The sequence below is a fragment of the Simochromis diagramma genome, unplaced genomic scaffold, assembly GCF_900408965.1.
Source record: "Simochromis diagramma unplaced genomic scaffold, fSimDia1.1 OVJJ01000321.1, whole genome shotgun sequence".
NCBI classification, from domain to species: Eukaryota; Metazoa; Chordata; class Actinopteri; order Cichliformes; family Cichlidae; genus Simochromis; species Simochromis diagramma.
Window position 1 is genome coordinate 7,404,983 of NW_024386772.1, and position 13,547 is coordinate 7,418,529.

The 13,547-nt window shown below is 40.3% G+C and overlaps 1 protein-coding gene across 1 annotated transcript in view; it reads left to right on the forward strand.

The window, feature by feature from the left end:
- The first annotated feature begins 8,935 nt into the window (after positions 1 to 8,935).
- plekhh3 (pleckstrin homology, MyTH4 and FERM domain containing H3) overlaps positions 8,936 to 13,547 on the forward strand; it is a 36,593-nt gene continuing 31,981 nt past the window's right edge. Inside the window, exon 1 of the mRNA XM_040046132.1 lies at positions 8,936 to 9,521. Coding sequence (XP_039902066.1) covers positions 9,387 to 9,521 — 135 coding nt within the window. The 5' untranslated portion in view covers positions 8,936 to 9,386. The remainder of the gene's footprint in view (positions 9,522 to 13,547) is intronic.

A 13,547-nucleotide genomic window follows, 5' to 3' on the forward strand; every position in this document is an offset into this window, starting at 1 on the left:
AACAGAAAGAGAACTTAGACTTACTTAATTAACGTGTATTTTTTTTAATGTGCTCATGTGCAGCATTTTTGCAGGATAAGTACAGGAGCAGTTACACAAGAGTAACAGCAAAACTGCACAATTCACCACTAGATGTCAGATATGGCTCATACTTGGGTCGCTGCTTCTCACAGTACAGTGGGTCTGCTCACATTACAACACTTGAGCAGCAGTTTTGCTGGTTGCCATCCAACTATCTCACACAATCTGTTCATTTTAACTCTGTTTTGCAGGTCTTTCGAAACATTTCATGTTGTCAAAAATGTTCAAAATTCTAAATTCTAAATGAATAAAAGAGGGAGCTTTCATTTTCTAAAATTAACCCGGCACACCTTAAACCATACACAAACAATTATTTATAATAAAGAAGTAAGAAGGTATTTCCATAATCGTGTATACATCAGTCTCATGCTTTTTTCTCTTTTTTCCCCATTCAACCTGAATCACAAAATATTCTCTGTCTTTAAAAAACACACACATGCAAAAACAAACTGACAATTGGAGAACTATGATGGTCTTGTTTCTCACAAAGCCCTGGATTTTAAAATAACCTTTTGTGCTTTGGGATCACATTTTACTGTGGTCTGCACCCATTAGCACAATGTGTATTTTCCATAGGGGTGCCACTCCATAATAAAAGGACATGTGCTATAAGGGTACGAGCGCAAAGGCACGCTTCAGAATTTCTCACAAATACAATTACACTGTCGAGCCCATAGCCAAGGGCATATAAACACACATTTACGCATAAACAAGGGTCATGCCTAGATGTTTCCAAGAGATAATTTTGCTGACCTGTTACCATAGAATAACACTGTCATGAGGATGGACGGAAGGATCTGGAAAGGTTTCTATGGTAAGTGCTGTCTTTATTTATGTGTAGCTGATATGTTAACGCAAAACAGATGTAAATAATGCTGATGGTGTCTGGTTTTTCAAATGTTTGCCAGAAACCTGATAATTCAGCAAGATAGTCAGACACTGATGAGACAGGTGTTTATTTTTATCCCAAACTATGGGAACCTGGTGTCCCTCCATACTGGTGGGTAAAGGGCTGTAAACAGAGCAATTAAAACAGCTTCCTTTCAGGTGTCCATACACTAGTATGACCTCCTGCTGGTGAGGGCCAATCCCAGCTAAAAGTGAGCCCAGCGGGGGATTTGCAAACTAGTACAGGGGTCCTGGAGGCTCTCCCCCAGTGTTAGCTCAAGACAGCTGCCACAACCTCTTTAACCACTCACACCAAAAGTGGATGCACCAGCTCAATTAACAAAACTAGAAGCAAAAGGAAGCAATCTTTGTCCAAACTAACAGAGCCCATCATTTAGTCTTTGCAAAGCTCAAAAATTAGATGTTTTTTTTTGTTCTTGTTAAATCTGTGCAAGCACCTCAGTTCAAAGAAAAATTTGGTTTTTGAGAGGTTGTGTAGAAGCTATGCGTGCGTTCTGGGAGAATATAGTTGACTTGCAACTTGATTTTGCTAAGAAAAAAAATCTGTCAAAGGGTCAGCAAAGAAAACTTGTTATTTTTGGCTTTATCTATTTTCTAAGGATTAGAAAAAGTAAAGTAAAACAGTGATTAGTGAGCTCTAATGGTGCTGGTGAGTAGATGTGGCTGCTTTTGGACAGAATCTGACTAGTGCATTCCTCCATGTTTATAGTTTTAATGCTGTATAAGGAATAATGTGGTCATGGAATCATGACAGTGGTATAGATTCTGTTGAAATTTCAACAAGCAAAATGTGTTACACAACCTGTGTTTGAAGTATTTATTCAGTATTTCAGTATTTAATTTTTCATGCAATCAATCACCAGCAACACTTCAGACACAAGCTGTGCAGTCCTGTCAAAGATTCAATGTCAGGGGTTTCCAGGTCAACCCAGCATGCACCGTGTACTATACTTAGCTAGGCTGATAGGACCCATGTAGAACCCTAAACACTGTAGTTCCACACTTGATCAACATTTACATTACCCCTTTAAAATCCAATTCTCCTATTGTTTTGTTTTTTATATATATTTTCTATTTATAGGTCTTGTAACCTTTCTGTATTACTACAGTATCTGTATTGCTTAGCAAATACCGTATAAAAGACATAGCACTTGAAGATTAGAGTACATGTGGTTTATATTCTGTTTTAATGTACTTTTATTCCTTCACTTTGAAAGAAGAAAAGGACTGATGCCAAGGGACAACATCTGTTGCGCTCCGTCAACCGTTTTTGCACAAATAGTGACCTATATTTGTGAATACACACACCTGCACATGTCTTCAAATTTGATTTAAATACAGACAAGACAGGTTGGTATAAACACAATGACAAGTCCACAAAGACAACAGTACAGGCTCCTGCATTGGGTTTAAATACCATGAGCAGCTGTGGCCTGAGTTACATGGAGTCGAGACACTTTTGTTTCTGATGTTTGCTGCCAACACGGCACACACGCAGGAGTTCACATATAGGCACATGTATAGCCTCAATGAGTGATACACACTCCTTGGCTGTATTTCCCTCACGAAGCAAACAAGCCGCAGTATTTAGTCTGCCTCCCAGTTTGTTTGCCCACTGTCTTTTTTTCCTGTGTTGCACTGCCTCGGGCTTTGTTTAATCTGAAACTGTCTGTAGTAAATGACAGTTGCAGCTGGAAGGATGATGAGTGAGGATGAAAAGGGTTTATGCCAAGTCACAACGTATAAAGGTGGTCAGGTTGGCTAACCAACAATGTTTCTGTGCTTGTTTTTAAAAAGTGGCAACTGAATGCTTCTCTCTTTGGCTAAAAAACACACCGGAAAATACTCCAGTAATTGCAATAGCGCAATTGCTAATTCTCAAGGCCTGTTTTTCTTCAACGTTCTGCCGAACCCTCTCTACAATACACTTTGCTATGCATGCACACACTCTTTAAATATCTGACTAGACATGCAAAGTGTGTCCTTCCCTTCCACAGCTCAGCTCTGTGCTCCAGTAAAGTACCTTTGGCAGTGAGGTTACAGAACAACTTGTCCCCTCAATGCTGGGCCCCACTCCACTCACAGCTTCTAGGTGGGGTGGGGGCTAGGGCATCTGATGGGCAGCCAAAGCAAGGGAGGGCTATTTCTTGCAATGTAGTGTATAAAGTAGCCTATTTAATACTAAAACCTTAATCACTGGGGGAAAAAGACTGAAATATCCTACCTCTTAGGATCATAGACTGCACTGCTTCCTGTTAAGAAACATCATTAGTTATGAGAGATCATTAGTTATGAATATAAATGGATGCTAATGATGAACTTGAGTGAACGAGCCTAGCCAGAGGCCAGGCCCATTGGGACTTTGTGGTATACAGTGTGTGTTTGTGGTAGGGGGAGGTGCAGAAATAAAATACAGCCCTGGTCCTCCTCACAGGGTTCACCCTCTCTACCCATGAATGTTGCTCTTGGAGGTCATGGCACCTAGCAACAGCTTGGCTCAAGCCCTCAAGGAAACACGAGACAACACATGGAGGGACGCCCGTGTGTTGTCTCAAGCACACACAGTTTATTTAGTAAGGCACAGTTCCTTAAATGCAAACAGATTAATCAAACTTTGTTACGATACAGCAGTGGGTTCAGGTAAGTGCAATATGTGGTGATGTGTGGGCTAATGCTGCCAGACTAAGGAAAGAAAGACCCAGTAGGCTGTTAATTAGCATCCCAACTAATGCAAACAAGTTGTAAACTCACGTATTTACCTTAAGGCCAGGTTAAATTTTTGTGTTTTACCCTCTTCTTTGTCCCTCTGCTTTAAACTGAAATATAGAAATGTCTCAAATCCCTTACCTTGTTCTTTTTCAGGTGTGCCTATGAATCGCAGACCTCCACTCTTTGTAGCATCATCGTATATTTGATTTCCTCCTAATAGAATTCAATACCCATTTATTGAAACTTTTAGCTTCTGAGAGATCCTGTTTACAGAAGTGTGGAAAATCCCAAAATCACAGGAGTGTGCAATTATTTTCTTCTGCAAAAACATCCAGATACATACTGTCAAACAGGACCAAAGGAATTGAAGTTTACTCAGTTGCTCTGTGAAGGGCCACTGCTCAGACTGAGGGAAAGCAGTGGGCACTTTTTCCATATTCAGTAATTATACTGCTTGTACTTGTAAGAGCTGCTCTCAAGGCTGATCTCTAAACACAGGAAGCAAGAGCAAGCCCTTGCACAGATGCACAGGACTGGACTCTTTTACAAACAGCAGATTGTTTCCAGCGATTCTGCAAATCCTGATGACACGTCTATGGTGACTACCAACCAACCCATTCTTAAAATGCAGAGTAATTTTTGCATTATTTCCATCAAATAAGTGTTAGAATATGCATACATGTGCCTCTGTGCCAAAGCACGTCTTTTTTTGCAAATGTATATGCTTAAGAACAGAAATTCAAGTTTGCACAGACACCACTAATGCAACACAGGTTCAGATTTTGGCAATGTGTCATCTATTCTGCATTCAGCATACTTTCACACAGTCGGCATCCAAAAATAGCTGAAGGACTCTGGTTCTCTGCCCAGCCTTCCTAAATGTCAATATGTTATCTTCTCCCTCACTCTAACACTCACAGTGTTTAACCTACTGTATCATTGACTTCCAGACACCAAAGGTTTATAATAAATTATTTCAATTTGGATATTCCCGAGTACGGGATGATAAAAGTTTTAGAAAAACTATGGAAAAAAATAGAGGACTGAGGGAGAGCGTGATTGTCCTGTACGATTAAATTGTAAACAGCAAGTAAGAAGATATGTTCAGCACAACTATTTGAGGAGTCTTATTGGGTTTTTTTTTTTTTTTTTTTACCTCTTCTTTGATGTAAAAATACCAGATACTATGAGGGCATATCTCTGCTTGTTTGTATTGTCAGATGTTGTGTCTATTCTTCAGTTGCCCTGGCTGTTTATCTACTCCAGTTGACTATTGATTTTTATCAGTCTCCCATCTTTCTCTATGCCTCTTTGATTCCAGTACATCCCCTCCTCATTTGTTTTTTGATGACAGTTAGTGATAACCACATTTCTGCTATCATGTCTGCTCCTATTTACATTTTCACCAAAGCGGAGGAATGCATGCTTTTCAAATATAATTACTAAGTACAGTAAAGTCTGAAGAATTTAAACAGTGAATCAGCAATGCTACAGTTAAAAGCATTCATTTATCTGCTGGAATGAATAATGGTGTCAATATATCTAAATACCCAGATTGAAATCTTTCTAACATCTAGTTGACAGAAGCTGCTGTATAAAAAAGACCCTTAAAATCACTTTAATAGACTGTGATGTTTCTTGCACATTTTCCGTACTTGGTACTTGCGACACATGCTTCAGGTATAGAATATCACCCTGTCTCTTAAAACATGAGAATCATTGTTGCGAAACTATATCCATCCATTGCACAAGTTTTGCTGACAGTTAATGCATTGACAGGTTGAACTGGTGCACAGTAATCTTGAGTGCTGAGGGTCACTGTAACGAAGCCAGGAAAGAAAGGGAAACGGGGAGGGGTTAAGTGGGGCGAGAGGGTCAGAAGTTGAAGCCAGGAATGTTTTCTCTAGCCTTGCCTGTCACTGATACGATCGTGTACACCATGCAGTCCCCAGGAACAGATGTACCCACAGCCAGGGTTAGAAACACTTCCTTACCTGTGGCATTCATAACACTGTTAAACACTATCTCTGAAGTACTGTAGAACAGGAAAGGGTAAGAAGATACTTGACATGGCATGGGTGTGAGCCCAGGTGTGCACCTAAGAATCCCACTGTCTCTCTTGTTTAATGTTTGATGCATAATTTGGTTAACAAATCTTTTAACAAGGCCCCCTGTGACTGGATGTTCTGCAGTTAAAACCAGATCCTCAGGTATGCCAGGTATTCTAGTGACTTTATTATTCATTTTTGAGTTCTCGTCCATCTATATTTTCACTCATTTTTTGTACATAAACAACTTTTCTGTCACAAGTAATCTCATGCACTGCTGGATATTTCACAGTTTGAAGTTGAGGTCAACCGGCCCAGGGCTTTACAGAAGCCTATCCCATTACATGGGCTAACAGCCATCAAACAGCAGTCCTCTGTCCTCTAACCTGCAGCCTAAACTTTTGGTCACCCTAAGCACACAGGACTGGTGTCAAAGGGGTTGGTGCCACAGCAGGATGAGGGTTAAGTTCAATGCTGAATACAGCAGGGAGGAAATCCTGTCTGAGTCACGAGTCAGGGCCACAGAGGGTCCGTTCCAATCCTAAATCCTTACATGGGGGCTGTCAGATAAACTTTGACCTTGGACCTGACTTTTGAACAGAAGGTGCAATTTACCAGATGCGGAGTAGCTTTCAAATACAGATATAGAGCTTCTTACTGTTTGCTCTGTGTGTCTAGAGACCCCTTTGAATGTTCAAAATTAAACCTCAAAAGCAGAAAGCTCTTGAAACATATCAAAAGATTTTATCAATCATCACTCAGAGGAGAAAAAAACAACAAAAAAAAAAACATAACAACCACCCAAATGTGAATCATGCAGGGAGCTTTTTGGCAGGCCAGACTTCACATCTTTTTCTGTTGACAATCAATTTGTTTCACCAACATATGAGTCTGGCTGTGATGCGGGCAGCAGTGAAACAGGATCCTGCAGGCAGACACTCAAAGGGGAAAGAGTGAGAGACAGAGAGAAGGAAAGAAAAGAGGGAGAGGCAGAAAGAGAAGGGAACAGCACACTGCTCTGCTCTGTCTCTTGATGTGTGTGATTTGTGTCTACTCTACGTCTCAGTTGGAAACCCCATATGCCAATTTCAACAAATGGTGTTGTGAGAAGTTGGAGGCAGGAAGTGTGTGTGTGTGTTGGGGATGGGGGTAGTGATTATGGGGGTGGGGTTGAAGGGTGGAGGACTGAAAAGAAAAGAATGAGGAGAAGTAAAAGAGAAATGTCCCTTCATGTTACCTGCAAGAAATCCAAATTCACACAGTGCTTTAAAAGCAACATCACATTTTACTCGTTGTTACAGAGACACAAGGAAATACTGCAGCTCCACTACATCTAGCAGCTGCATTCCATCACATTTTCAGATTTCAATGACTACCCTGTTACTCCAGGTTCACACTTTCCTCTCCTCTGCCATCTTGAGGCCAGCCAGCTTGGCTTCCGTTCAAACTGGGAGCCCTACCAAATCATCTGCCCTACTCCTGATCTGGTTCCTCAACCTGACACACTGTATCAGGTTATCTTGTGTCTATCCAAGTATGCGTGCGTGAGTGTGTGAGTGCATATATGCATACGTGCTAATAGAGAATCGTGTGTCGTCTCTTGGAAGGGGGAAAAGAGAGGAGGAGGAGGTGGATGGAGACAGTGAAATATACTGAAAGACTGGGATAAAGTTTGCATGACACAGAATAGAAATTTTCAGATTGCTGCTTTTGTACCAAATAAAAAAAAAACTAATTGCAGATCATATTTGGGTTAAGTTTTTTACTGATATTTGAAAAAAATTATGCTGTAGTACTTTTAGTCTTTCTTTTCTACTTCAGCTCTTTCAGAAACCATACACGGAGGGAGGGTTTTTCTCTTTTTTTCACTTTACTAGCGTGGGCTGAGAGAGAGGGCTCTAAAAATAAAACATATGTTCCTCCAGGTCTGTGGGAGCAGAGGCCCCCAAGCGTATTGTTTTGGGATATGGGGGAGGACAGGGAGGATCTGGCCTTGAGAGCGATACTAAGAGAAAAGCTATGGCTTTCAGGCAAAGAAACATTCTCTTCTGTGTACTAATATATGCCATCTTTTTTTTTGCCGTTTGTCAAAACAAAACATACTTAAAATGAAACCAGTTTGCTTCCTTTCCTCTTTCCTTTTTGACAGTGGGAGATTGGGTAAAGAGGTGGCTACGCTTATGGTCCATAATGCTAAGGTGAAAATGTGACCCCCATAAGCCTTCTTATTGATTTTTCAAAGCCCCAAGGGAGAATGCAGAGTGCAGAGGTTAAAAGTATCTGAAGTAGTGATGTTCCTTTGTGCTCACAGTGCAAAAATGACCCTTAGTTCGTATGTACTGCATTTGAGAACTGAATTAAAGAAGTATACCTATTGAGCCGATGTGGGTGAACCAGCTGCTGGGAGCTCTACTTGGTGAGGAATGAGTTAAAGCCAAAAGTGTGTGGGGGAAGTCTACACTGAGCAGCAAAGGGGAAATGAAGGCATATTAACGGAGAAATAGCCATGAGTGCTGAGGGGGCTGGATCTGTCACGTGTCTAGTTTTAGCACCAGTGCTCCTGCCTCCTACTGCTGCAGTTTTGTGGATTTTAGTAAAGTATAGTATAGAGAGCAAAGTAAAGAGAGTGTGAAAGATTCCTAATTATACAAACATGACACTGACATAATGTAGCATAACACTAACAAGTCTGTGAAGAATTTTGTCATGATTTTAGCATATTACTATTTTGTAAAATGTCATCTTAAAATACACTTAACGGTCATTTAGAAGTGTATTATTAAGATACTTATGATTTTGTGTCCTTATTCAATATATTCACAGACTAAACTGGCTGCTGAGACATAATGAGTGTCTGTATAAATACTACAAATACTACATCAGAGAGATTTATGACACTATCCCTACAAGTGAGCACTAGAGACAGTCAATATTAGAATATTATAATACATCATGTTGATTCTGGATGATTTGATTACTGTCATCTACCACAGGACATGTGACGCTGTGGATGATGTTTGCTTTGAGAGGCGTGCACCGTGGGCGTGGTATCCCGGGGAGTGTCTGTGTCCAGCCAATAGCGCAGTAGAGCTAAAGTCGATGGGCGTGGTCTATTTTCCCACACGGTCCTGTCCAAGCAGCAGCACGCTTTTGTTCAAACTCGGGACTCAGACATCGCTGAGGTACATTTCCAGGTTACTCGCTAAATGTGAGCAAACAATGCTGATCTCAATAGCGGTGCTCCTGTCAGGGTTACTCACACTGGTGTTTTTCACTTAAAGTACCAGGTTGGGATACTAACTTTGAGTTTTGTTGCGCCTCGGTTTTGTGAAGTCTAAAGCAGGGTATTGCGAATGAAGCAGCTGGAGCTCTGAAAGCGGTGGAGGATTTTCCTTTAACCACATCTTTGTGTTGGAGAACGATTGCTGTCATGTACACTTACTAGACTTTTAATGTTCCTTTACATAAAGGAAGAAAATAAGCTTATGCTTTCCATCACCCTCCTCGCTGGACATCTATGGAGAGGATTTTCTGTATGCGCTCACGCAGCTTTTGGAGTTACTTACGGTCGAGACGACACCGTGAATGTTAAATTTACCGACCTGGATAGAAGAAGACGACACACTTAACCTGATTTGAATGCCTTTGCAAGGAGTTTGCTGGTTTCTGTGCTGCAGGCAGGGCTTCAGTTTGCTCGGACGGGACTATGGGGAGAAAGAGGAGGAAGAATCTTTTGAATTGCGCAACAAGGAGGACTTGACTCCCAATGGACGGGTAAAAACTTACCACCTGCACTAGAACAGCTTCAGCGCACCAATAAATTAATAGCATGTTTTTAATGAATGCCCACACTACATTTAAAATATCAGTATTGGTTTTAAAAACTGCTCAGTTTTTAAAACCAATACTACACTGGAAATTCAACGAAAAGAATGTTAGTTCAGTGTTTGAAAATGATTTCACTTGGAAAACTACTGTCCTGTGCACAAGTCTTGAGTCACCCTTTACTTTAGCGTAGGTGCAACGGTTCATTTGTACAAACATGCATGCAGTATACAAGGCAGAGACAGACTGTTTAAATATAACAAGCTTAAAAGTCAATATTTGGTATGATCAATTTCCTTCTTTAAAGCAGTCTGAACACTCTCAGCCAAGCTTTCTCGTAATTTCTTGAAGTAGTTCTCAGGAATAGTTCTCTTCTTCTTAGAGATCTTTGGCTTTGTTCTCTGTCAAGATGATCCCACACCACTAATGTTGAGGTCTGGGCTCTGGGGAGGCCAATCCAAGGCAGACTGTGTTCCGTATATGCTTTACCTGCATTGGTAGTGTGTTTGAGATAATTCTCATGCTGAGAAATGAGGTCAGTTGCCAAGTAAACACTTTCCTGATGGTATTACATGGCGGAACAAAAAATGTTCGTACTTTTCTGTAGTTGTGAGTCCATCAGTTTTGATAAGAGCCACAAACCATGACAGAGCCTCCACCGTGTTTTGCTTTAGGCATTCACTGTACCTCTCTCCTGGCCTTTTCCATACGTGCTGATGAACCCAACATTTCAAATTTAGATTAGTTTTTGTCATTTGGCCTTTTGTCCTGCTTTCCTTTTGCTAAAATGGCTTCATGGCAGCTGCCCTTCCTCTGAAATCATTTCCGAAGTTTGGTGAACAGTAGATCAATCAACCAAGGGTCCTGATGCTTTTCTCTGGTCCTGTCAGATCTTTGTTGTTTTTTTAGGGTTTCTTTAGGCTTTTGGCCTCTACTTGTCAAGTTTTTCTTGCGTGCTGTACAGGACATACAGAATGCCATTCCCATTTTGGCTAACAGCTCTTTGGGAATCACCTTGTTGGTGCAAAAATACTTTTTTATGCCTGTCAAATGGGCATCTTTGGCTGAAAATGAGCACATACAAGGACTGGACTGAAAATGACTGAAAAAGCTGCCAATGTCCAAATAAAAGTTTGAAAGACATTGAGACCTATTACTAAAGACCACTTAAAAATTACCAAGAGGGTCTGGCTTCTTGTGAGCAAAATATTAATAAATTAGACTTTTGCACAGTACTGTACATATAGGTTGGAAATTCAGGGTATGATAAAGAATTTATCATGCTCCCGTTTATGGCATTATGTCCAGTGAAGTGGTGAGCTACAGTGTTCACGTGCTAGTTTAGATACATGTTCACTGTTAACCTTGTTGTCTGTTCAGTACAAGCCTCTAAAACTGATGCATGACACAGAATCTACTGATCCTTAGTTTAACGTTTAGGTTTGTGTGGTCTTTGAGGCCTGGGCAACATTGAGCAATCCCACATGCACACACTCTCTGATGTAACTTGTCGAACTCTGTGTTGAACTGATCCTGTGTATTTGGCCTCCCATTTGCTCAGTGGCAAATAAGACTGTGGCCTTGTATTCTCTGTAATGTTAGTCATCTGATCAGCCACAGAGAGTTCAGCATTGTCCACCCACTTGTAAGGGGGCATTGTTGCCTTGCATTAAGGTAGGCTCTTTCTGTACAACCCCACATGCAGCTCTTAATGTAAAGTGTCCCAGGAAAAAAAAAATCCTCTCAAATATTTGTTAGGATTTTGTGCCTTTCCAAACACCAGCTCTTTTTTTTTTTTTTTTTTTTTTTGATCATATTTTTAGACTTTGACTTCAGTGCACACTAAATAACATTATGTGCTGGTTGAAATTATAGGCACAGCTATTTTGTGCTTCTGAGATAAACTTTACACCAACACTAAGCCTTTGCAGATGAAAGTAATACCACCTGGAGCCATTACTTGCAAATCCTGCTTATCTGTTTATTGCCCCCTTTGTGTTTTTGCAGCCAGCCAGTTATACACTACAGCAATTTGCATGTAAACGATGGAAACAGATAAGTTTTACACAGTTATTGGCTCAACAGAAATTTAACAGTTCCAAAAACCACCAGATAAGAGCAACATCTGTTACTCAGCATTATCCGAAGAGGTGTTGGTGTGTAGCACACACTATCTTGGTCATAATCTACCATCTGTTCTACCATTGGTGGTCAGAGGAACCCAACGGTGCTTCATATTTGCAATCAATACAAGATCACAGTTACATGTCCCAGTGGAGATGGCTGATGGCCTTCTAAAGTGAGACACCGAGATCCTTTTTCCTCTAACTTTCCCGGATTCCCTCGTTAAAATGCAACCTATGATCCATGTGCATAATTGTGCTCCTCTGGGGGATTTGGTTTAATGTTTATTGAATTATAGCTTTTTCAGAGAAGCTTGATTGAGACTTGAATCCTGGCCTTTTAAAAACATATAAAGATAACCAGAGTGCCATTATTGACTGAACAAAAAGGAACCAAGTGAAGTCGTTGAATCTAGTTTTTATTATAAGAATCCAATATGACTTATATGAGCTGATACATAACTGATAGTAACAGGGAACAGCAAAATTATGATTACAACTAAGTTGTTGCATTTTTGTTTTTCGTTTTTGAGAGTTGAACCAAGCCTACTGAACTCCTATAGTAATCAGAGAAGATAAAGGGCTTATTTAATGGCATATAGACTAACAGTCTTGTTCAAATGATGAGCTGAATACAAGACTATCCCAATAATGAAATGATACAGCGACATTTTAAAAGGTCAGCTCAAATTTGTAATCTATGCAAGAATAATTGTTTAAAAACAGCTTTTGTTATTTCTGGCAGTTTAAAACTCACCACTCTTAAGCTCATAGTGCTGCTTTGTTTTTAGAGCTACTGTATCCCCAACATTGATGTTACATCACCGATTAGAGTCTTGGCTCTATTGATTTCTGCTCGTAAATATTTATGAATATGAAAGGCGTGACCTGAGTCATAAAGTATTTGCCTGTCTGTATTAATCTGAGAGATGTATTTTCTTTTGAGGGGCATTTTGTCTTAATCTATCATGTGGTTAGGCATGTTCAGTTTATCACATTACTTGTAAATGGAAGGAATCAAATAGTTGACTGTTGTAATTCACAGTAACAATTGGCAGTAAAGCATTATTTTGGTCTTAGAGATCCTTCGCCTAATAATAAATCCCCCTCATGCGATGGAGTTATTTATTGACGCTTCCAGGCGCTTGACGCATTTCAGCAAATCATGTTACCTCTTATTTTGTGCCACTCTGATTGTGACAGTTGTAATGCTGTTATCAATATCTTAAGCTGAGCCAATAATTAGGAACACAGCTGAAACTACTCCAATCTCACATCAGCTGGTCAATCTTAACTGTGTTACAGTCCCCAGAGTAGATCCAGTTGATACTGTTTGGTTTTCCATCATTTCTACCAAGGGGGTGAGGTCAGTTGAAGGGTTGGTCTATAATGATTTCTAGGAAAGCCATCTGGGCTGTGTTCGATTATTAACCATCATTAACCATCCTCAAGACATTCAAAATCACGAGCTCCTGCATTGTTTTACAACATGCTGCCAGAAGACGCCATGATGTGTAGAAACTGAAGTACCAAAGCCATAGATGACACACTCTTCCTTGCCAGAACTTTTCTTACTGACGTTGGGATCATGAGTCAGTGCCGATGCTTATGTAGGCTTGGCCCTTGAGAGCACAGGGCTATGCCAAAACCTTTTCTCTTCATGTTTACAGTCGCCATTCAAAGAAACTACTCTTTAACAGCTGCCCAAACAGTCACACCAGGCTGAATGCCTCCAGTGTAGGAATACTTGGGCACTAATTTTAGGGCAGGATATCCGTCATTCTCTTTTCTTTCCATGTTTCCACTAAAACCATTATTCAGTATTTATGTAATATGTATGCAGTTTTACCAA